Source organism: Drosophila santomea, chromosome 3L (assembly GCF_016746245.2).
Source record: "Drosophila santomea strain STO CAGO 1482 chromosome 3L, Prin_Dsan_1.1, whole genome shotgun sequence".
NCBI classification, from domain to species: domain Eukaryota; kingdom Metazoa; phylum Arthropoda; class Insecta; order Diptera; family Drosophilidae; genus Drosophila; species Drosophila santomea.
In genome coordinates, this window is record NC_053018.2 from 8,305,932 (window position 1) to 8,330,248 (window position 24,317).

General features: G+C 44.4%; 3 protein-coding genes across 6 annotated transcripts in view; 2 read left to right on the plus strand and 1 right to left on the minus strand.

Moving 5' to 3' along the window:
* The first annotated feature begins 1,021 nt into the window (after window positions 1–1,021).
* LOC120449736 (dynein axonemal intermediate chain 3) lies at window positions 1,022–4,851 on the plus strand. The gene is made up of 6 exons (XM_039632367.2): window positions 1,022–1,365; window positions 1,418–2,082; window positions 2,132–2,294; window positions 2,355–3,640; window positions 3,694–4,093; window positions 4,152–4,851. Exons 1-6 carry the CDS (start codon window positions 1,118–1,120, stop codon window positions 4,786–4,788), a joined length of 3,399 nt encoding a protein of 1,132 aa, XP_039488301.1. The 5' UTR covers window positions 1,022–1,117; the 3' UTR covers window positions 4,789–4,851.
* A 1,251-nt stretch (window positions 4,852–6,102) lies between these two features.
* Window positions 6,103–8,515, minus strand: LOC120449907 (gamma-tubulin complex component 2 homolog). The gene has a single exon (XM_039632598.1). It carries the CDS (start codon window positions 8,423–8,425, stop codon window positions 6,251–6,253), a length of 2,175 nt encoding a protein of 724 aa, XP_039488532.1. The 5' UTR covers window positions 8,426–8,515; the 3' UTR covers window positions 6,103–6,250.
* A 2,054-nt stretch (window positions 8,516–10,569) lies between these two features.
* LOC120448092 overlaps window positions 10,570–24,317 on the plus strand; it is a 47,749-nt gene continuing 34,001 nt past the window's right edge. Inside the window, exons 1-3 of one of the 4 annotated variants that reach the window (XM_039629891.2) lie at window positions 10,570–11,230; window positions 20,715–21,428; window positions 21,587–21,880. In XM_039629891.2, the coding sequence (XP_039485825.1) occupies window positions 11,063–11,230; window positions 20,715–21,428; window positions 21,587–21,880 (1,176 nt within the window). In that variant the 5' untranslated portion in view covers window positions 10,570–11,062. Of the gene's footprint in view, window positions 11,231–15,151; window positions 15,343–20,714; window positions 21,429–21,586; window positions 21,881–24,317 lie in introns of those variants that run through there. The other 3 variants (XM_039629892.2, XM_039629890.2, XM_039629889.2) reach the window with 3 other exon arrangements.

Sequence of the window (24,317 nt, forward strand, 5' to 3'; positions counted from 1 at the left end):
TCGAAAGTTGGGCAGACGCCCAGAATGAAAGTGACCGACGTGCATCCATTAAATGTGTGCCACTCATGTGGCACCACCACTGCCACCACCACCACCACCATCACCAACTTGAGCTACCAGCAAAATCGCGGTGGTGCATTGACTCGGTGCACTCTGCACCACACAGCAGTCGCATTCGCAGCTGTCCATCAGAGAACTTTCGATTTCGATTGCGTAGTGCGTCAACTCGAAGACTTTCCATTGTGGCGTTTGTTGAACCGATCTCGGCTACATTGAGAAAAAGATCTGAAACAGTGGCCACTGTATGGGGTGTTACCTAAAGCACACCCACAATAATAAAACGAACTTTTAGTGCAAATGTGGAAGGTAAATTCGAAAATATGCAGTGAAAAGTATATATATTACTAGTATGCAGACTATTTCTATTTTTCTCTCTCTGTGCTAGCAAAAGATCGCAGACGTGAGGAGGGTCAGGAACTGGGACTGGGACTGGACCTGGCACTGGGACTCGGACAACAACTGCCACAGATCGCACAAGAAACACATATTTCGTAGCTTTTTCGTTCGGGCTTGAAGTCGCTGTGAGTGACACACAATTGCGTTTTTTGCGCATAGTTCCGTATTTGGTCAAAGATAATGATGTGAAATGCAGCAACAACAGCGTATTCCCCAAAAACAACAGCGGCAACGAAGGCGAAACGACAGCGACAACAAGGCAATCACCCACTCAAAAATCGTTGAGGAAAAATTGCCAAGCCGACGCGAATCGTCCATGTAAATGAGTGAAAATGTTTCAACTTAATTCTGTTTATGTGCGTTCACGTTCGGGCCAGGAGAAACTCCAGTCAGACCTTAACTTTGCACTAGAAAAAACAAACTCACATAAAAGCAAAAGTTTACTTAAAAATGTACCTTTTATTTAGAAAAAGTAGCCAATAAAATGATTTATTTCTACGCTTGAATGTGTAAACCTTTTTAATATAAATATATATGCGCATGCTCACGGATTGCCATGACAGAATCGAAGTTTTCCAGTTGTCAGTAGGAATAGAACAGATAAACAAACTAATCGGACGAAACTTTATCAAAAGGAGCCGTTTAGAAAGACGCACTGACCATGTCGAACACGGATATCGAGCCCACGGGAAGATCGGAAATAGATGGTGACTTCGAAGGTTTGCCGCTAGATGCGGAACTTACAGATCCTGCGGCACCGTTGTCGACCAGGCGCAGCAAGCCCTACTTCAAAAAGTTCAAGGAGCCAGACTCCGACGAGGATGTCGGTGATCTGCGACAGCTGTTCAATGTGCAGGAGTCCTGGCGAACCCTCATGTCCCTCTCCAGTTGCCAAAAGGTCATGGTGTCGTAAGTTATGTAGAGAACTTATAAACCCAACTCTATTTTGGTTTTTGTGCAGAGAGAAAGCTCGAAAGGCCCTGAAGATTGAGGTGGGCATCAATGTGACGCAGGAGTTCCCATGGAAGCAGGTGCAGTTCAAGGACCTTCGAGATGTGCTCTTCGATGAACTGGAAAATTCCGCTGATCTGATGAAGAAGTTCAAGAACTTCAATCCGGAGCACTTTGTCCTGATTGGTTTCTGTCCACTGCTGACCGAACAGGAAGATGATCCGCCCGAGGGCGAACCCTTCATCTTCTACTCGAGCATCAAGGAGTCCAAAATAGCCCTGAGTATCATCCAGAATATGGAGCACTTCGAGCGTTGGCGGATGCAGCGACGCCTGAGAAAGAAGCCCCGTCGATGGGTGAGCCATGGCACTGATGCGGAGATGACCATCATGGTGGAGCGCTTCAAGGACGAACCCATCGATGTGGAGATCCAGAGTGTATACCCCATTCAGATGCCGCGCCACGTGGCCTTCGATTACCGGTTGACACGCGATGTCCGGGATGGAGTGATCGAGCTTTTGCCCAATGAGAACATCAAGTGGGAAAACGTGACCAAGAAGCGGATCAATGTGTCGGTGCAATCTGCGCCTGCTAAAATCGAAAGAGAGCAGCAAACCAATCCGACTTTTCCCTCGAACGCCTGGTCGCAGTACCTGTATGAGATCGAAGATGAAGGTGGGTATTTTTTATTTATAATATAACATAATTTTAAATACATCCAAAGACCTTGAGCTGGATGAAACCGATGTGGACGAGGAGGAGGAGAAGAAGAAGGCCCAAGCTAAGCCGGGAACATATGTAGAACCCGAAAAGAAACCGCCGGAAATGTCCGCTCAGATTGAAATGTTGCTCAATACTCTGGAATTCAATCAGATCGACAGCTATCGGTGGGTTGCCAGTTAAGCTTCTAGTTTTCTTCGAAATTATCTCTAAAAATTTCTCCTCAGCGATGACTATTCCTTGATATCCACGCGACAAGTGGTGCAGTACACCAACCCATATCTGCAGGAGTTCCTCTGTTTTGCCAACATATCGAAGAGCAACAAGCGCTTCGTGGCTGGCTACGATTGGTATCCAAAACTATCCGGACTAATAGCGGTTTCATATGCATTCAGCACTCCAGCTACCGTAAATGAGGCCAGTAATCGGGTGGACTATGTGCAGCGGGCGGTGCTCGAGCCCAATCCCGTACTCCTGTGGAGCTTTTCCGATAATCTCAACTATAAGCTGGAATTCGAAGCCCCCATCGAGAATACTGCCCTGACATTTTGCCCATTTAATGGAGATATCTTGCTGGGCGGCAGCAAGAATGGTCAGGTGGTGTTGTGGGATCTTCAAGGTCGCTGCGAGAAGCTGGAAGAGGAGGAGTACTTGACGGCGGCCCAGGCCAAGTACCGTATTATGATCGGGGAGTTTCTAAACTGGACCATTGATATCGAGGACAATGTCATCGCACCGGCCACCATTTCCTTGTTGGATTGCTCACCGAAAGGCGCTATCACAGGATTTTATTGGCTGGGTCGTTCGATGTATTTAAGTCAATTTGGAAAGGTTTACAATGATCCCGATCCTCGGAACCATCACCAGTTCTTTGTCACGTGTGCCTTCGATGGCACCATTAGCTTCTGGGACTTGGACATCAAGGGTGGAAAGGGTGCGAAGGAAAAGATGCGAAACCGGATGCTGCCCAAGGAGTTGACCTCGAGTGAATCCGCATACAAGTCCATGAACATAAAGCCCACCTACAACCTTTACTTCCCGGAACCGATAACTGGAATCATAGCGGACACCTCGTGTTTCTCTTGCCTAACTCCAGTTGCCAAGTTGATACACGCCAATCCCTCGAACTATCCCATCAAGACGATAGCCAAGGATCCACCCACTATGCGCCAGAGCATGATTGTGTCCACATTCTATGGCCATGTCAGCCGGATTGATTGGCAGGGCACATATACGGAGGGAGAGGCCACGGAGGTGATCAACAGTTCGATACCCTTTGCCATGGTCCACGATGGACCTGTGGTGATGGTGAAGAAGAACCCCTTCTATCCGGAGCTGTTCGCTTCCATCGGACGCACCATCCTGGCCATTTGGAAGGAGGACTACAATTATTCACCCATCTTTTGGCGGCAGAGAGCCTGTGACCTTACCGCCGTCGCCTGGAGTGAAACGCGTCCGGCTGTTTTGTATGTGACTAGAATGGATGGCATCCTCGAGGCGTGGGATATACTAGGTAATTAGACGTTAAATTACAGAATCGAATGTATCTTCTATATCCCTAAATAGCCCGCGACGATGATGCTTGCCTCACGGAGATCCTCGGCGGTGGTATCATTACCGGGATAACGGAGCATCGTCCCTCGCTTCCCTATAAGATCTTGGGCATTGGCGACTATAACAGTAGTATAAGAATGGTCAAGCTGCCCCATTCCTTCGATGTGCCCCTACCCAATGAGCTGGAACAGCTGATGAAGTACGTCCTGAAGGAGGAGCGCCGCAAGGTGGGCATTCAGGCGTGGGAACAGAAGTACTACGAACTCAACAAGGACATCATAGAGGCAAAGCGCGAGGCGGCGGCGGAAATCCGCAAGGAAATGGATAGAAAGGAAAAGGAGGAGCAGCTTGCCACCAGGAAAAAGGGCCAAAAGTCCGGTGAAGAAGGTGGTGAAGGGGGCGAAGAGATCAAGTAGGTAATAATATTATCGCAAGCTTATACTATTTTGATTTCTTTTTGTACTGCCCAGGCGTAAGAATATCTACAGTGGCTTGAACTACAACGAAAAAATGGCCGTCAAGTGGGACGAACTTAATCTAAACCGAATGATGACCATCTTGATGTCCCGCAAGCAAATGGATCCCGAGAAATTGGCCAGGGAGACGGCGCTGGAGAAGGAGCGGCACTCCTACGAGGTTGCCAAGAAGAAGTCCCATTTGGATGTCCTGGCCAGAGTGGAAAACGATATCGCTAACATACGGGCCAGAATCCTGCCCGCGGAGCTGCAGGACATGCAGCGCAGTGAGATGATCGCGGAGAGGGTAAAACGAGAGGTTGAAGAAGCGGACTCCTATGAAAAGGTGTGCGAAGATTCCTTCGAGATCCTGAACAACTTCAACGAATTCAAGCCAATCGATTATATTGAATTTCTGGAGCGGGGTCGCAAAAGGCGTCAACTCTTGGATCAATCCTTGGGTGGCAATACGGATCGATTGCGGTGGTACGAGGATAGGGTCAGATTGGGGGAACTGGGCGAGTGCCAGTTCATCTACGAACCCATTAGCGGATCTCAGGCGGACGAGTCCAGTCAACCCGAATTTACAGCTCTTCAGAATATGATGACCAAATCGCACAGCGATATTATTGTAGACGATTTCGACGGTTAAATGGTTTGATTCGTCCTTATAGTTGGTAAATGTAAATAAATACTCTATTATTTAAATTTCAAATATTTTGCTAATAAAACTGTGATGCAGAAAATAGTAATAATAAATGACGGGCTTATATTTATAAGCGAAAACTGTTAAACAACCATCCTAGATGCAAGTAGAAAGTGAAAATTCATCATAATACGAAGATAATCAAATTTTATGTATTGACTTTCAACGCCATTTTAACGGTCTTTTTAAGCTTTGTTTAGATAAGGCATTAACTACGCCGTTGGCCATTAAATAGGTGACCCACCCATCGTGCTAAACGGTTGACTGCCTCTGGCCGTTTTGCCAAATAAAATTCGGCTCTCAATTAGGGGCCCATTGAACCTTGAAGAGCCGCTTCCGCTCCACAGCCAGCTGGCGGGTTCAAGTTTATGACATTTCTAGGCATTTTAAAGCATGTTTGTGTGCACAAATGAAGTCATCTACGTGGACGAGGCGTGCCCCGAGTTTAATGAACCTGCCCCCATAACGGGGAGAGAAAATCCAGCGGTCTCCAAAAGTCGAACTGGGGGAATTCCCACGACCATGCAACCTCTGGTCACTGCGCTGCAAGGTACTCGTACTCCAGGTGAAGTCCATTGAGGCAGGGGTAAATTTGAATGCAAACCGACAGCGGCAGTCCATCATTTTCGCAAGCAGATAATTATATACATTTCGGAAGCAATGCATCTGAACTTTACCATAATTTCGAGTGCATTATTATTGGGCCGCTCTGGGCAGTTGAATGCAAAGTTGCAGATATACATTTTGCGTTGCATCATCATCTTCATCATCATCATCATCATCGACGTCGACCACCTGTTGTCCTTAAAGCGATAAGTATTAAGTGATTTCTGTACAGGCGCTCGCGAGTTTTCGTTTTTCTTCCCATTTATTTATTAATACAATTTTCGTGCGCTTGCGTGCGTCTGCAACTGAGGCAAGTGCATTTACATAACAATTGGCCTTTGAATTCAAATTGGCAGCAAGAGACTCTGGCTCCTCCATCGAATCGAGCTATCCCGAGACTGTGAGGCTGCGGGTCTGCGTTGCTGCATTAAAATCTCTTTACCGCCATTTAAAATAATTTACGATCTTATGCAAATCGCCGCTTTCGTTGCACTAGCCCCGAAACTTGCCACCGTGACTCAACATAATGCTCGTTGGCCAGAAATTAAAGGCACACATCGATTATTCACGCCCATTGTGCGCCACTTAACAATAACTCAAAAGTGGAAGACCGCCACAGGTGTCATACCCATAAGACAAGCTCACACTGGTGGGTTAATGGTATATCACACTTTGGGCAATTAAAGGATTAATTTAATAATATAATACAGGACTAAATAATATCAATTAGTGTTCAATGGCATGGAGATTTGGGAGCACGGGTGATTTGGTGAAGATATTGGACACATTTTGGAGCTCCTCATTAAGTATTGGAAGAGTGATCTTTGTCCGCTTCGGAGAACTTGACGAACTCCTCAAGTCGTTTGAGCAATCGCTTGCAGGAATCCCGTTCCCCAAAGTCTTTGGTCTTGGCCAACTGGCTAACCAACTCCAAAATGCTGGCCAAAAAGCTGTTAAATTCCTTTTCGTACTCGCACATTTCCTGCTCGAGTTCTTTGGTACTCTTCTCTCCCATGGATGACTCCACAAAGTCACAAAAGTTGAGACACACATGGCCGAGTGTATATAGGGATTTCACAAAGGTGTTAGCCGAGGGTAGAAGCCCAAGTCGCAGGCATTCTTCTACGGTGGTCTCCAATTTGTTAACAACCTCGTCAATACTTTTGGCCTTGTCCACCGTTAGGGTCAACGATTGCCATCGGGGCTCGGCGATGTCTTGGGTGATGTGGTGCTCCAAACTTAGCATACACAACAGCATACGATGGCGAAGTTCTGCAGATTGATTGGTGAGCTTGAGACCCGTACCCTCAGATGGAGATCGCCACAGGACCGTCAAATGGTGTTTCACATAGTGCAGGAAGAGCAGGACACGCTGCAGCATTTGCAATTGATCTAGGAGCTCAGGGTATAGAACAAAGCTTAGCGGCCATTTGGCTTCATAGCGAAAAGCTAATGCCTCGTAGCCGTAGAGATTCAGGACCTCTGGAGGATCCTCCTCGCTGGAGCTCTCTTTTTCCTGTTCTTCTTCAGCTCTTTGGGCCTTATGATGTCTCTCCAATTGTGTGGCTACATCGCAATCCTTAAGCTGACATCGCAGCATATCCTTAAAGAAATCATTGGACTTTTGCAGGGTCTCTGTTAGCAGGGTCTGTAGTTTTTCGGGTATCAACCTGTCCACATTGTACTTGAGGTACTCCTGGCATTTGTACAGCAAAGTCTCGGAGAAGCCCTCCTCCTGCAGCAGGAAATAGGACTTCAAATTGCGAATGTGTAAAAGCAAATTGTGTTCCTCTGCCAAAACTTTAAGAAGCTTCTGCGCTGGCAACTCATAGCTATTCTTGATGATCTCCTCATGCTCCAAATCGCTTGGATTGTAAGCAAGTGGCAGCTGCAGCAGCGTCATTGAAACATTACACTGTCGCAGAATATTCAGGTACTTTCCAGCCAGAAAAACATCATTCGCCAGGGAAAGCAAGAAACCCGGCAAACGGTCCGGCATAAGGCGGTACCGCTCCGCCCAGTAGGCGTGGCAACACTTCTCCGGCGCCAATAGAGTACTGCTCATTGAAGTCGAGGGCTCCGTGTCCTCCACAAAGAACTCATGCTGCGTGTCGAAGAGAACACCTTTTTGCATCCACAACTGAACTATCTTCATGTAAGTGCGACTAACAGAAGCCAAAACTATGGCCACCCGTTCCTTTAGGTCTACATCAGTGTCTTTCTGATCCCGATAGGTCTGATCCAGCAATGTTAGTACCTGGGCACTGGTCAGATTGCCCCGGGCACTGCAGGCCATGCTGGAGAAAGACTTTAGAATCGGCAACCAAGGACGCACCTGTCGCACCAGTTCCTTGAGATTCAACTTCTTTTCCTGCAAATCTGTTTCCAACTTGGCCTGTAGATCATAGTATTCCTGCAGTTGGTTACCTAAGGCAGATGCCAAGGCCAGACGCGTTCTGCCACAATTTGGCGTCATATTGGTCTCCTCTATATAGCTCTGGACACTAATATAATAACCTATCATGGGCAGTACTTCATTAGCCAAAGCTCGGAAGGCCCCATTGAAGGCCTCATCCAATCGAAAGCGAACCTTGGCTATATCCACTGAAGACATTTCGGAAATCTGATCGATCTGAATATCAGGCTTTACATACGCAGATGGAACCCCAGAGAAAGAGTAGATTAGATCCCTCATCAGCAACTGCTCCTGACGCGGCACACTCATCCTGGCCAAATCTTCGTTGGCAAGAAAGTAACCTCCAACGCTCTCGAAGATCCACGACTCCTGCCGTGGCAAACCAGTGGACGAGTTCGTGATGCGACTATGTCCACTGCTTCCGCTTCCAGCTGAACGGTTCTTGCCGTCCACGGAATCATCACGGTCGTGAATTCTCCGCATCTGCCGCTCCAACTCGTCCTTGCTCAGGTGAAAGCGCACCTTGTTTGCAAAGTCGCTCTCTGCTTTGTCGGGATTCATGGTGAGTAGCAAAAAATATATCAAGAACTGAGCTCAAATTTCGATGCTCAAAATTATTTTGGTTACGTATCTGAATGAGAATAACTACTAAGGTATCCTTAAATTTAAATAGATAAGAGTTTAAAGTAAAATACAAAATAGTTTCAAATTACATATTTAGTTAGTACCCTAATCGTAACAGTGTGGAGTTAGTATAGTTCGAGTTGTCATAAAATTAGGTGGTAGTGCTGAGTATCTAATGCCTGGTGGTTCCAATTTCCATTTCTGCTAATTATTCAACATATTTTCCAGCCATTCGTAAAAGATGGTTCCTTTCGGTGATATCCACTAAATCGACGAATAAGCTTTGAACTGCATTCAAATAAATGAAATTGATCCTGAATCTGAATCCACATCAAGCATCGTGCCCAGCGGCGACATCTTCGCTTCTGGTGCCGCCGAAGCTTGGAGCCACAGGTGCACTTCAACAAACCCATACTTCAAGGTTTCAAGTTGAGCTGGGTGATCCGACGCCCAGTTGTCAATCAAGCGGAGCAGGAGAATCCACTGACGAACGTGCTGAGAATTTTCCATCAATTTCTGCGCCATGGGAACTTCGAACTTTCTATGTGCCAGTATCCAAAATATCGGCACACAGTGAAAAAATGTGAGTACACCTTAATAGGCTTTTATATATTAAAAATATTTATATAAAATTCTTATGAATTATTTTGCTTTTGATTAAAGCTAAATGATTTTTAGTGATATATGTAAATATATTTATTTTATACTATACTGATAATAATCATTGTTTCCTCTGCATGTGGAACACTCGAAAGTATCGCACAGGCAACGAGATAACCATGAGAACACTTTATATATGGGCTTTTGTCGCGTGAGTGCCACTTGTGTGTTTGTTGCTACTGCTGTAGCTGCAGTTGCTGTTGCACTTGTTGTTGTTGTTATGGTTGCTATAGTTGTTATTGTGTGTGCCCCCTTTTTTTGTTGCTGGGCTCGTTTTCTCGCTGTTCTCATTCTAAACAATGCAAATGCACCGTCAGCGGCTCTGCCAGCAACATTAGCATAAATAAATAAATAACCGTACTAGCAACGAGCGGGTAAATAACAAAATAGCAACACGGCCAGCCGACCGCCAGTAACATTAATCTACGCTCCAAAAGCTTTCCTATGGACGCTCCATGGGCTTTTGTCCTCCTCGCATTTTATAGCAGACACCCAAAACACTTGTTTGCCTTCGTCGCCTAGCGGCGCTTGCACTTCGAAGACTGGGCTTGGGCTTGGTGCAAGGGAATCGCCTAGAAACGCCCACACACGAACTAGCACGAGTACAGTGGTGACAGAATATGTGAAAAAGTGAAATTCAAATTGTAAGAAACAGTTATACAATTTAATATCCAACTGAGCTTCTCTGACGTTAAGATCGACTAGCTTTGTTTTAATATTAATATTAATATTCACTCAGTGCTCTTAGTTTTCCCTAGTTTCATTTAAAAGGTTTTAGCCAATAGCTTATCCCTTAATAAACTACTCTCAAAAAAAAAATGTTTCTCTATAATTTTGCTACCGACCGTTTTACTTTTGAAAGGAATGTCAACTGCAAATGGCATATTTTATTCGTTTACTTACTTGCTCTTGCATCAGATAACTGTTACATTTATATTGATAATTAGACATTTTTGATTTACCTACTTACATATGTATATAGTGTGAAAACTTAAAAGACAATTCAAAAAATATCATTTCATTACTCCAATTTTAACTTTCATTCTTTCGATACATTATAGTACATATTTTAGTTGAACCAGAAACCAATTTTTTCCATCCCATTTCAATGGTTTTCCACCCACTGTGCCTAGGCCGCGGATTACAACAGCAACACCTTCGCCTTCACCGTAAAATGGGCCTCCCCTGCGTGTTTCACATGTGTCGCATGTGACTACCGTGGATTTCGCAGCCGCTTCTGCCGGCAATCAAATTGAGTGCAAAGCTCGGTTAAAAGCCGAGTATCCGAGTACTCGAGTATTCGGACAGCAGAGGTGTGATGTTTGATGTGTGTGTGTGTGAGTGTGCAGCGAATGCAAAAACAGTTTCGATTTTTTTTCAATTTTTCCGCCTTCTGTTTTTGTCTCGATTCGGCGGGGCCCTAACTTATTGCATTATTTATGTACGAGTAGTACGATTTTTCTGGGTTCCCCAGTAAGCCACACGCACACGGGCCGCACCAGAAAATTGTATAAACAAAACGCGGAAAGCCACAAAAATACAAAAAAAAAACGTATAAGTATCAGCGGTGACAATCGCAAGTGCAGGGCCCTCTCTCTGTCTCAAGTCTTGAGTCTCAAGTCGAGTCTACTGCTCACACTCACTCAAAGTTTGCCGAGGTGGAGAAACAAACTCGGCGGCATTCTCAGTCAAACAACAAACGCAACTGAAGTAACAACGGTTCCGTACCGCGTACCACGTACCGCCCCCAAAACAAAAGTGAAATTCTATTAGCCCCCGCGTCTTGGCCAATCCGCCCAGCAAGGGAATATCGCCCAGTGCTTAGCCAGAAATCAAACGCATTATTCGTGGGAATAACGCCCCGAAAGTTATGTTATTTGATTCCGCTGAAAATCGGACTGAGTGCAGTGCTTAATGTTCCAGCTGCGCAGGGAAGTCTGGAGCGAGCGGTTGGGAGTCTGGGTGCAGCGCCTCCTCGTCGTCGTCCTGCATCTTTGGCACCGCTCCACCATGTCCTTCGTCCGCCGTCGCCAGGAGGCGTTCAAGTGGATTAAGCGCCGAATGGCCAGGCGGGAGTGTCACGTGAGTACACCGAAAGAAATGGGGGCGCTAAAAACCATAAGGAAACTCCATCATTTAGCCACCTTTAAGGCCATTAATCTAATATTTTAATCTCCACTTTGTCTCAGTTGCTGGCAAATTGAATAAGCTTTGAAATGAGATCACTGGCAGTTAACTACTCCAGACTTTACTAGATAACGTCAATGTGAAAATATAATACCTACTATATTGAGGGTACTCTGTCTATTTTAATTTCCCAATTTATCTTATAAAACCAATGAAGTAGTGTAAATCGAGTTGCATTATTTGAAAGCTGCTTTAGTTGTTTTCGCCCTTTAGGCATTACTAAACAGCTGTTTTAATATTTTTTAATGGGCAGTCTTTACTGTTTACTACTTGAATATTAGTGTATACTCAATAAGAAGCCAGTATGTTTACAATTGTAAAAACATTAGTATGAACTAAGTTGCATAGCCAAAATAAAGTAGGCACTGATTGCAGGAACACCATTAATCTACAAAAAAAGGTAAATAAATAGAAGCATCTGTAGTCATTAAAATTAATGGCAAAAAGTGACTTAAATGACATAAGAACATTTTTCATTACCCAAGTACTTAGCCCTTTTTAGTGTCCATAAAGTGAGTGCTCTATTATAAAGGCCTGCAAAATAAGTCTGTATTTAACCAAGATATTAGGCATATTCAAGCTAAACAAGTTTTTGTCCCTCTGCTGACAATCCGACTATCCAATTAGGTTTATGTATTTATTACCCAGCTTAGATCATCCTGCACTAGATCCCAAGTGGGTCATCATTCCAACTAACAACCCTTAGATTTTAGCTGGAATTCAATTAAAAGTTATTCAGCCCAGGCTGCAAATTCAATTAAATACAATCATTTTCGGTGCTTTCGGTGCCATTTTTAGCTAATTCTGCTTTTCCTGCGAATCGGGGCACAGCCGGCTAATGAAAAGGGTTAGAAAAGCTTCGCACTCGCGTGACTCGCTATAATTTCTCCATCAGAGTTCGTGGTTTGGAGTGTTTGGAGTGGTCTGAGGCAAAGGAGTCCACTGTCTGAGGCTTTGTTCCGTTTCCGCTTTTCGCCGGCTCTGCCGGGTGGGTGTGTCCATCGACCTGCCGGAGACATAGGCTTGGTTCTATACTATATATGTTACATGTATCCTTAGTTCCATCCCCTGGCAGTCGGAAAACACTCCGAAACACCCCAAACTATTTGTGCCCGGCGAACAGTTGGCGTTGAGCGATTATGGCTGTCAGCTTGAAAGGCACTTTCAGCCTGTTATCAATTCAAACAAACGCCAAAATGCCACAAATGTGAAAACCAACCGACAGTCGAGGAGCCAGCCGCTAAGAGGCCCCCAAATTGTGCAAATCAAATTGAATGCCGTTTTATGAAAGTTGAGTTGACTTTGCCGGTGATTTTTGGCAATTATTTGTAGCTGGCATTTGTGCGATTTCGAAATTTTTGTGTTTGTAACAATGCGGATCTCATACAGAGCACGTAGGGGTTAAGTTGAACGCCCCTGGCATATTAAAAAGTTTTCTAATATTTAGGCAGTAAACTGATATGAGCCAATAGACACCCAAATGGGTGTTTTAAAAAATAGATGGGAAGACTCGCCCTTTTTAAAGCGGGAATTGCATGCAAAAAGTTAATTGTAAAGTTCGCTAATATGTTAATACATATGAATAATGTGAGTTGGAAAACTTTTTGTAAAAGGCATATAATACGATATACCTAGTCATTAAACCGGAATCAAATCACGAACTAGTGACTCACAATTATGGCCGTAAAAAGCTCAGAAATTAATTGATTTTAATTGGCTGCGGAAATATTGATACTCTTACTCACAACCCAATTTGCAGTGCAACTTTACCCTAATGCTCGTTCGCATTGCAAATGAAAATATGGCAGACCCACCGGGAAGAGCACTTAATACTCATATTTATGGGCCATCGGTGGAGCCCATATATTGTTTATCCCGCTGGCAAATGTTTATTCGCACCACTCGAAGTTTCAGCGACTGCCCAGATTTTTTTTTGTGAAACTAAAGCGGAGTAAACACTCATCGCGTGTTCCGATTAACGCAATCGCATGGGTTTCTTGAGGCCAGGAACCAATGGAGCTGGAACCCCAGCTCGTTAGCGTTCTAGGGTAAGCCTGCGTCTGGCATCGTAAACAAATGTCCGTCAAAAGGCATCAGCTAAATACCGACAAAGTAGCAAACAAAATATATGCGGACAGCCCTCTATTTTGTATATGTGTGTATATACGAGAACTTGCCAAGTTCAAGGCAGGAGTTGAAGATGTCTATATGATGTTTTGTATCCACAATTATGGCAGAGGGATGGGCATGAAACAAGGGCGGCGGCTATTCAGCGGGTCAAACAATAACATTGTGCATAATACAGACCTCAGTCCCCAGCCTGGAACACTCGTACTGACTAAATGGAACTCGATCTGGAATGCGAACTATAAGATACTCTTTTCTATTCTGGGAGTAGAACTGTTAACTTGGTATCTCAGCAATTCATAAAGTTACGAAATGTAATGTCATAGAATTTACTACTTGAAAAGAAGTGCAGTTCTTGTATAATTTCAATGATTTCCCTTAGATAATCCAGCTATCTTGCACCCTGAAATAGTAAGACATTGATCTGCATGCAGACCTGGTTATTTATCTTCTGAGTTGCCGCAGGCCCAAGCAATTAGATTGAAAAACAACGTTCTTGGAAATGTATGTAAATGTATTCCTTTCCTGATTGTATTCTAATGCGATCGGTGACCAAGCGCCCGTCAAAGTGGAGATATCCCTGTACACATCCACTATAAATCACCGATAATTGTGGGTGTGTTGTGCTTATTGTTGTTGCTGCCATTGATGTTCCGCGAGCGTTTTTCTGCCGGCCATTCAAGCGGTTGAGTCAGCTGAGTGAGCTGGGCTCGATTTGAGCAAAAAGAAAAAAAAGCTGAAATCAAGCGAAAAAGCCCAGGCAAAATGCAAACAAGCGTTCGCACGCATGGAAAATCATTGAAGCCTGCAGTGGAAAATGGGTATGGGTGTTTGGGTGAGTATCTGTGAGTTACACCCTCGATTCCGACTGGGCTTTTCCATTTCGCGCTCCGCTCATTTCAATTTAGTTGGCGCAAAGCGGCCGCCGCAAACGCTTTGAACTCGTTTCCCGGACAGACGGACTTCATGGCTCTTGACGTTTTTCCTATATTGATCTTTTCGGCCGATTCAGCAAAATACAAAAATACAAACAAAAAAATGGGAAACGTACGCCCAGTGAAGCAAAATTTGTGCGCGTTTTGATTTTTTGGCGCGTTTTTCATTTGTTTTGATTTCGCGTCTGCGAAACCTTTCTGCCCAGTTTTTTTTTACGTAGTTTTTCCATGGCTCTAACTTTGGCTTTTTCCTTTAGGCCACACAACTATGTATTGATAAATTGCCAGCCGACGATTTCCGTCGTGACCCGCGCGTTATGCAAAATGCTCAAAATGTAAATAAATATTAAAATAATACACAAGATCACGAGAAGGGGGAGCCCAAAAGTATCTGCCACACTGCCTTCCTTTTGTATGCGCCCAGCCTTTTGCCTTTTGCATTTCGCCTTTGTTGGTTTAAGCCGTTCAGTTCAGTTCGTTTCGGATCGGTTTGTTGTTTGTGTTTGTGTGCAATTGTGTGCTGTGAAAAATGAAGTGAATCTGTCTGGCCAAGTGAATATCGCCATTGCAACAATAATAATAAGCAATAATAATAATAATAATAATGCGAGCCGACAAATTTCGGTGTGCCTGCGCTTTATTTATGAAAACAATAAACGCAACCCAACAAACTACGCATCAAGTCCGTACCTGAACCTAAACCCGAATCCGAATCCGAATCCGAATCTGGATTGGAGGTGGATGTGGACGTGGACGTGGATGTGCCGGCAGTTTCCTGGCACGCATATAATTTGCATGTGGATATCGATCTTTATGACCGGAGACGCTTCGACGATGGCTTATGTAATCTGGAAAATATTCATGAAGCAATATGCCCGCCTGCAACACAATCCTCGGCCCCTCAGCTCAAAGTTGATCTGGCATTCGTATGCGGCCATTGAGACGGTGGGTCACCCTCTATCCCTGAATGCCTGCATCTCTGCAGCATTCGGGGTCACCACGTACCTTTGCGAAAGAGCCTTAGTCCGCTTTCCTGCCCTTTATTGATTTAAATTGAGTCATTTTTCTCGGCTCTCGACCATTGGCCATTTGCCATCGGCCATCGGGGCATACAAAGTAATTGTAGATTAATGTGGCTAGCTTTAAGTGAGCGCTCAAGACGAGAGTTCATATTTCTCGAGTGTTTTGCGCTTTTTGGGGGCGTGAAAGTTGATTTGTGATTAAACGGCGGCCAGTTCGTTAAGGGAAGTTGGCGAAAGTTTTTAGCATTTTACGAAGTTTTGGGAACCTTTTGCAAGCAACAGGTTTGCTTTCGGGGGAACTCAGGAATTTTGCAGCTCGTGGGATATATTTAGTTTTAACTATTTGGTTATAAATTCACAAACTGCTACATCTTTACATTTTCAAAAGAAATGCACAAAAAGCATGTATAGATTCCAAGAGATGTACAACCTTAGCATACTTAACCTACATACTCCAGCATAAATCACCTTTTAGCACCGAATTAACTGCATTTTTCGACGAGTTTAAGGAACAAGTTTACGACTATTTTTGCTACACTTTAGATTGGCAATTTCCGACACTGAACCAATCCGATCACACCTCGATTGGCGTTATTCAATCAGCAGCCAGGGCACTTCACTAATGTACGCCGGCGTTTTCCTTGACATTCGAGTGCGACGTCAGTTGCATTTCCCGCCCATTAACGAAATACGATAGTGGGGGGATAGGAAAAGTCAATGCGAAAATGCAAAGGAAATAGCAGTGATTTGGCGGCTTGGAAAAGCAGCAGCCAAAATAAGACTCGACAAGGCAAAAAGCTGTTGCACACAAATAGGGACCACCAAACTAGATAAACGAACTGCGACTGTCTGGCCCACAGATAATAACAATTGGGGAAAAGTAAGAGATGTAATAATTCAACGTAAAGTGTTAAAATGTCGATATTAATTGCAGAGTGGCAGCGCTTGTGGTGGGACTACAATTCAAGAGGTAGCCAATAGTCCCATCCTCCGCTGCCCCCGGATCGCATTTAAATAAATTGCGATTATGCCGCAAATGTGGCAGTCGCTGCACCGAACTATGCACTGCAACAAAAGATGTGAAATAAATGTGAAACCTTAAATATTATAAAACACTTAAGGCACAATCGTATATTGAGAACTTGGATTATAAGATGGGCTTTGTCTTTTTCAGTGTACTCTAGGTGCGGGACCTGATCTTGCACTTGGTTTTCGGTGGTTTCGGTGGTGCAACTGCAACTGCCACTGCGACTGCGACTGGCCGTGCGCTAATAATATTTATCAGTGGCTCATTTGTTGGCCGGACAGATGGACAAACGGACAGGTGGACGCGGAGCATTGCATTCAATGGCCAATAAACCAAGAGAGCAAATAAAAATTGCAACTAGCAGGCAGTGGTGGCTAATTGCGCCGCCTGTTTGGTGATTTTGCCGCTGTTAACTTGGCTGCTTTGGCTGGCTGGCCAATTCCAAATAGGTGGATGGAGTGGGAATGGGAATGGGTATGAGGATGGGGTTGGGGATGGGTTGGAATGGGATGGATGGGGGCTGTGCATCCGCTGCTCGTCAGTTTCAATTCAAAGTGCAGTTTAAGTTTTCGGTTGCCGTTTTCCACATTGTTCGCTGCATTCGAGGCATGCATATTTATTTATCGCAGCCAGAGTTTTGCATTTTAACTAGAAATCATGCAAAAACGCCGCGACATGCGATTGCCAACAAAAAAAAAAACATATCGTCGACGACGAACGCCTTTCAAATCGAATCTCCGAAGCTGTTAAATGCGGTTGAGAGCGATTTTTCGTATGCTTTTCCTCAGACATGAAAATCTGTTTAATATTTTCCCGCGCACTCACGCACGACGTGGGAATTTTTCAACTCGCGACTTTGAGTTCGTCTTCGTCGTCGACGGCGAAATGCAACTCAAAACTGAAAACTGAAAACTCAAAACCAAAATCTGCAACGCATTTGCGATCTCAGCGCGGAAAAGGCCGAAACATTGAACCTTTCATAAACCGCCGACAATTGGCATGCAGCTGTTATTCAACGCACGAGATGCAAATTTGATATAGGAAATGGGTTTTTTGTAATCGAATAAGTCGATCTGACCCATAAGTGGAAGGAAGTGCCATGGCTTAACTGATGATGATGGCTGACCTTTAAATGCGGCATTGTTTAATAACAATTTCAAAGCCATGACAGTCGAGTTTGCTTAACAAACGGTGGAGAATTTTATGAAAAGAATAAAAGAATATGATTTAAAATCAGGAATCTTTGATTTATTATTTAACATTTTATCTATTTTGCCACAATTTTCACTTAAAATTGATTTCACTTGACGTATATCTAATAAAAGCACTACCCATCAAGTAAAATTATTACTTTTATGTTGCATATTAATTTTATTATTGGCCACCCCCGTCTTTTAGCTGTTTACCTGTTTTCCTGTCCAGCTTTCAGTTTCTCTTTCTTTAACCTTAGTCTGGGGTTAGGACAGCCCATTAACGACACGCATTCACAGTCATTTTCAATTTCTTGGGGCTGTCACTTTAATTTGGATGCAGTGGCAGTTTGAGCCCACGCATTTCCACACAGAAACACACGCACGCATTCAGTCTTTCTCTAAAAAAAAAATGCAATTTGCACCACCTACACTACTTTTACAAATTCCCACATAAATATTTTCCATTTTACATGTTTATATGCTGCTAAAACATGGCTTTTTATATTAGTTTTTAATGGTATATGCAACTTAAAATTGTAAAGGATCAATAAACAAAACTAGTTGCAATTATAATTCATGTTATGGAATAAACATGCGATTTATAATTCTTATTACTATATATCAGTAAAAGTCGTAGTCAAAGTTTTTCGACCCGTTACAATCGCCAACGAGAAAAAACGATCGTCTAACAAATTAGTTACTGACGCAATATTTCTGTATATCTCTGCGCTATCAAAATCACACGCAATAAATTTAATTTGCTTTGTGGGCAGAGGCAGTGCGTCCAAATGGCAATGGCAATGACATTTCCAGCTTTTTCGCTTTTAGGCTCCATCTTCAGCTCCTTCGCAGGTGTTTGGGTTGCCGGAGTAGGTTGTCCAATTAATAAACGAAAACGCAGTCATAATGTTTTGATTAACACAAATGTGACAAGAGATGCATAAAAATTAATTTCCAATCTTGTCCGAATCCACTAAATCAAAGGGGAGTGGATCTTAGACGTTGGAATAGTGGATGGTGGATGCCCGATTCCGATTTGGGTCACGACGGCGTTAGGTGAAACCGTAGATGCGTGAGAGAGTGCTGAATCGGTTGGGATGGGGATTGGATCGGCATATATTTTAGATACATGGCATAGCCCCAAGGTTGTTGAGCTGTCGCTGTGCAGCGAGGCGACCTTCCTTTAATGGCTTGTCCAGCCAACTAGTGCAACATTTTCGATTTCCTTTTGACGCGCGGCCATAATTTGAACAGCGGGCTAGCAGCTAGCAGCTCAGCTCAACTCAGCTCAACCACCGACCGACCCACTGCCCAAGACTCACGCACCACCGCCGCCGACAATACCCACCGATACCCACCGACAAAACGCCCCCGGGCGGGCCGAACCCATTCCAAAAACGAATCCAAAAGCACAGCCAAAAGCCAACCAAACCAGACCAGCCGGGGCAATTAATTGATGAGCAGTGGTCGGCACTTGGTCAAGAGTTGGCATGACAGCAAATTGCATTTGCCTCTGATTCTGCCTTTTTTTTCTCCAGATCGTGCGTGCCACTGCCATGGCCACTGGGCACTGATCTTCAAGCGGTGGCCAATTGCCGGAATGCAGCCCCAGAATCATGCACTGCAAGAAAATGACATGATTTCTGGGGTATTCGATACTTTTTTGCAAAGATAATCCTATAAGATCACTTTTTGTGAGGGTTGTAAACCTTAAACACAAGAATTCTAAGAATAGTTAAATTTTTTAACATTTGTGTTATGCCCAAGCCTTGATTTTTCGCTCAGTGTGTGGCCCAAAAAGAAAATATTGATGATATATTTATTGGTATTTATTGGCGTCGCTTTGGCCGCACTTCAAAAAGCCCGGCCTGAACAAATTGTGGAAATTTATAAGCTTCGACAACAGAAATCTCTGTCTCTGCGGGCTTCGTACTGCCAATAAATGAGTGTAGTGAGCGGGTTTTAGGGGGTTTTGGGGTTTTTAGGGGTTCAAGTTCGAGTTTGGCTATGCGGAGCACTCATTGAGCATGCGCAGGCGCCGAGGGCGACATCTGGCGGCCAACGCCGGCGTTTGGGAGCCCGGCACGAAGGACCAAAAGCTGCTAGCAGGCAGGACTTGCAGAGCTAGCCACATTCCTTGGCCAGGTTAGTAGCTAAGTTCGTTTGGGCGTGGAAAGGCGAGTGAGTGGATAATGGGAAAATAAAAGGAAAAGCGCCGGCACCGCACAATGACACATTGTTGTGGCCGAGACCAAAAGTATTTCGGTTCGCCAACCGAAAAAGTTTAACATGCCAAGGTTTTTTGTTATGTGTGTTATGGTCAAAGTTTGGCCATTTGCTTAGGCCGCATCCCCACACCATCCACATCCTCGAAACACTGAACAGCCACCACATCCACTTTCACTGCAAATTTGTGTGTGCTCGTATCTGAAAGAAAGTGAATTCTACTGTGCTACACTTGACCTATGACAACGACAACTGAGGCAGCGGCAAAAGCAACAACATACCCACTAACAACCAACTGGAAACGAACGTTTGACGTTTCATTTGATTGTCATGCAATGCGTCCCCCCGCACTACCTATTCCCAGCCTTGTCTCTCGGATCAATGCTGTCCCCAATTGATTTCTGTTTAACTTTTAACATGCAACAAGGCAACCCCAGCCCCTTCACCCTCGGCCCTCTAAGCACTGTTTGCTGTGGGAAAGTGGATCGAATTTTGGAGTACTCAGTTGCATTTCTATAACTTGCCACAACATACACTGTATTCCATATTTAGTCACTTAAAGGACATCCTGCGTATTAAATCAATAACTCTTTTCTTAGACTCAGTTTAAACAAAAAATTAAGTTTTAAATTACCACTATAGTTTGCCCCACTGTATGCCCCCGTGTTGCCAGTGGTAACCGAAGCAATTGTGTTTAATGCGGCTCTTTGCATTGCCCCATTGCCTGTGCAAAGAACTTTGGCCCATTTGAAATGCGGCAATTGTGTATCTGGCGGATACACAAGCACACTCTGAACTCCACACGTGTCTGAGGTCTTTTTCTTAACTTATTTCCCTCTGCATTTTCAGGCTGACACGAACATCGAGGCAGGGCGAGCAGAAGCAGCTGTTACTGGTTCAGGAGCAGGAGCGGAATTAGCCGAGATCTTGGTGCCGAGTGACACGCAAATCGATGTTCCGGCTGCGGGAGTTCCAGGAGGGCAGATTCCGAGCCTAGAGTCCACTGACAGGGACATGAAAGAGGCCAGAGCAGCGCCCATAGCTCGCGATGATGAGGATCAGGAGACGGAGGATCCAGAGGAGCAGGAGGAGGAGGTGGAGCTGGAATCTCCAGAGGTGGACCAACTGTCCGCGAATGCTAATTATGTGTGCTGTCGATACCCGGTTACAACCTCCTCCTCCGCCTCCACCTCCGGCACAGCAGCCACCTTGAACCGCAGCAAGTCGCGGGTTCAAAAGTACCTCAAGAAGTGCAAACAGCGGCTAACGGGTCAGGCCAAGATGCCAACGAGCTGTTCCACCACCACGACCACCATCACACTGGTCAGGAATGAGCCAGCAGCACCCACGACAATCGGGGAGAGGGAACCCGCGAAGGCGCTGCCGGAGCAGGAGGAGGAGCTCTTGGAGGAGGACGACCTGGCGGAGGGCAGTAACGGGTCCTATACGGACGCCCTGCCCATCGAGTGCAGCTTGAGTGCCAGCATTGCCGAGGAGCAGCAGCAGGCGGTCGACGAGCTGGAGCCGCCAAAGGAGGCGGAGGAGGTCCCACTGGAGACGGAGGTACGTAGCTACACTGAGGGAAAATGAAACTGATTTATACATTTAAGAAAAAGGAATAATACTGCATAACGTTGTAGTGTTATTAATTGCTGTATACTTAATGGCAAATTATTTATTTTTCATGAAGTTAAGGAATCTCAATTCTCTGTTTTCCTCAGCTGACGGAACCTTCCTCAACATCACCTCCGCAGTGTAACCCCGAAGAAGTCCCTGCACCACAGCGACTTCGACTTCCCGCCGACGTGGACGCCACGCTGGCCCGGCTGATTGACAGCCATCTGTCGCACATTTATCCCGTCTACTGGGCACGCACGCGTGCCATTTTAATCCAGCAGGCACGTGAGCGACTCGTGTGCGGATTCGACGGCAGTTTGGCCCGCTTCGAGCAGCGATTCCTATGCAAATTTGCGCAAATTGCCGCGACTCTCCGCACAGCCCATCAAATTGGCGAGGTAAGAGTCCTATAAAGAACACAGAAATCCAGCCAAAAGATATATCATTTACAAGGCAGTTACTCGCAGCAGGCGAAATTAGCAGCAATTTGTTTGGCTCTCCACGAACGTAGTTCTTTAATCGCAGCTAAATAGTTTGCTTTGGTTTCATCCGCCAAAAAGAAATGCTTGGGTAACAATTGCGCTGAGAAATTGTTGGGAAAATTGGGAAATCATCGGAAGATTGGTCGATCATCAGGCGATAAGTGTTCTCTGGAGCAAATACTTGCGAAAATTACCAGGGCGAAGTTGTTCGCGGCTTAGAATTCCGCTCAAGGGTATTGCTAATCTAACTTCCACTAAATGCTCTACAATACATTGCATGAAAATAAAAACCGAATAATTTTAATCATTTAACGTAATGTAATACCATCTTTGTAAATTGCAAAGTTACTAATACTTGCACCTTTTCACTTGTAATTAATAACATTGATAATCAAATCCAGCAACATATTATTGAACTTCATGCCACTCACATTCTTCGTCCGAGTAATTAATCTTTCAAGATTATATCACCTACGCTCGCCAGAGGTTTACGCTTATCAACAAAGCAAAGTCAACTGAGATTCCCTTTTTGCAATGGAATGTTTTGTGTCCTCTGGTGGAACGAGGAGTATCTTGCGGCTTACAAATAAAGTATTTACTGATAAATACAGCAGTAAAAAACTTGAAGACTATTTGTTAAAAGTAGTCATGAGTCACTTAAATGCAAATATTAACTTCAAGATCAAATTTAAAATATATCTCAACCTCTTTGCTAATCTAGGCTCAACTAAATACTGAGGTATTTTAAAATGACAAATTTGAATATATACTTCATATAGTTAATCGCACCAAACTAGCATACAGTTTTAAGCACGAATGTGTCTTAAAATTTAAATTTCTCTAAGAGCTTATCAAATTTTGAATTACATTGATGTTCACATTTCGCCAGCGGGCTAACATTACAGCTGCTGCTTGTGCAGCCCTGGCGCCTAACAGCAGCTGTTAAAAATGGTCTAAACTAGCAGCGCGCTAACAGCAGCTGGTGGCACGCCGAAGCGCTGTTAACGGGTCTGTGCTTCGGATTTTCTGGAGTCAGTTGAACATTTGAACTCGCGACGCGCAGTCTTGTGAGCGGCAGAAAGCGACTGAGAAGCCCAGAAAAAGAAAAGCGACTCGAAGACGAATGCATAGAGTAGTAAACAGAAGTGACCAAGTGCAACGTGCCACTGCCAACTAAATACGTAAATTCGTAGTTTCAGAGTCTCGCATTTTTTCACCTTTTGGGAGCTTACAGAGTGTGCCGAAAGAAATGTGCAAAGTATCGTTGAATTAACATGCAAATAAATCGAAATCGCGACAGAGTGATGCCCGAATAGTGCCTGCAAATACGTTATAAAAGTGCCTTAATGTGTGATCTTTTTACAATCTGCAAGAAATAATCGTAAAAGTGCGAATCAGCTTCGAATATATATATATATATATATACTTCTCTCCTAAGTGCCACATATATCTGCTATCAGCCTAGAAGTTAACGCTTTATAGCCGTCACATCAGCGTAAATCAGAGGATTTCCGCGCCGAATAGTTTTGAGGTAATTTCTGGTTTCACATTTTATTAGCTAAGCGGCCCGATGTCTGAAGTTCATTATCATTTATGGCCAATAATTGTCGAGTGTTTTTCGTTGTTCAGTTGTATGCTAAAGTATAGTGTAGTGTGGTGTAGTGTTTGAATCCAACCCTGACCTCAGTGTTCATTAAAAATCAATTGTTTTCCACTCGCACTCGCATTCGCATTGGCAATTTGCATACTTATTACACATGGTCAGAGGCAAAAGTCATGAAAGATACAAGACAAACCACGGAAGCGTCCTTCGGGTCGGCCTACGCTTTTTCGACTTGTTAGAATCGCAGAGAGAGGTCTTTGTATTATTTGTTAAGCATTTTCAATGACAAAGTGGTAACAAGTGTGGGCTGTGCACTACGTGCTATGCCCCTTCTAAATCGAATTGTCAGAGGTTCTGGGTCCACTAATCAGTTCCCCAGCTAGCTCCATTTGCAATGTAATTTATAATCATTTTCGTAACGCATACGCACTGTGGAGCATGTGGTGCTCTGTCCGTGGGAGGCAGCTAAAAAGTACTACAAAAAAAAAAGCTGCTGTAAAGTGCTCGGCGTGACCCACTTAGGTCCAACCACATAAACTTATTTGAATCAATCAGCCACAGCGCACATTTGCCGCTGATTTGGAGTCGTAAACTGGCGGGCATCTGGTTGACCTGTGGCAACTCGATTCGCAGTTGCAACTGCTAACTTGCAGCTGCCTCTGCATGTTAATTGCTATTTAATTTGTGTTTGCTGCGTTCTGTGTACCGCCTCAAAACTCAATGGTAGTTTGCGTCGAGTTTGCATTTTAT

Bases quoted from the DNA above. Each gene is read 5' to 3' on its own strand.
- LOC120449907 (XM_039632598.1), bottom strand. From the start codon at position 8,425: ATGAATCCCGACAAAGCAGAGAGCGACTTTGCAAACAAGGTGCGCTTT.
- LOC120449736 (XM_039632367.2), top strand. From the start codon at position 1,118: ATGTCGAACACGGATATCGAGCCCACGGGAAGATCGGAAATAGATGGT. The intron at 1,366-1,417 runs GTAAGTTATGTA...GTTTTTGTGCAG, and splicing joins TGCCAAAAGGTCATGGTGTC to AGAGAAAGCTCGAAAGGCCC. The intron at 2,083-2,131 runs GTGGGTATTTTT...ATACATCCAAAG, and splicing joins GTATGAGATCGAAGATGAAG to ACCTTGAGCTGGATGAAACC.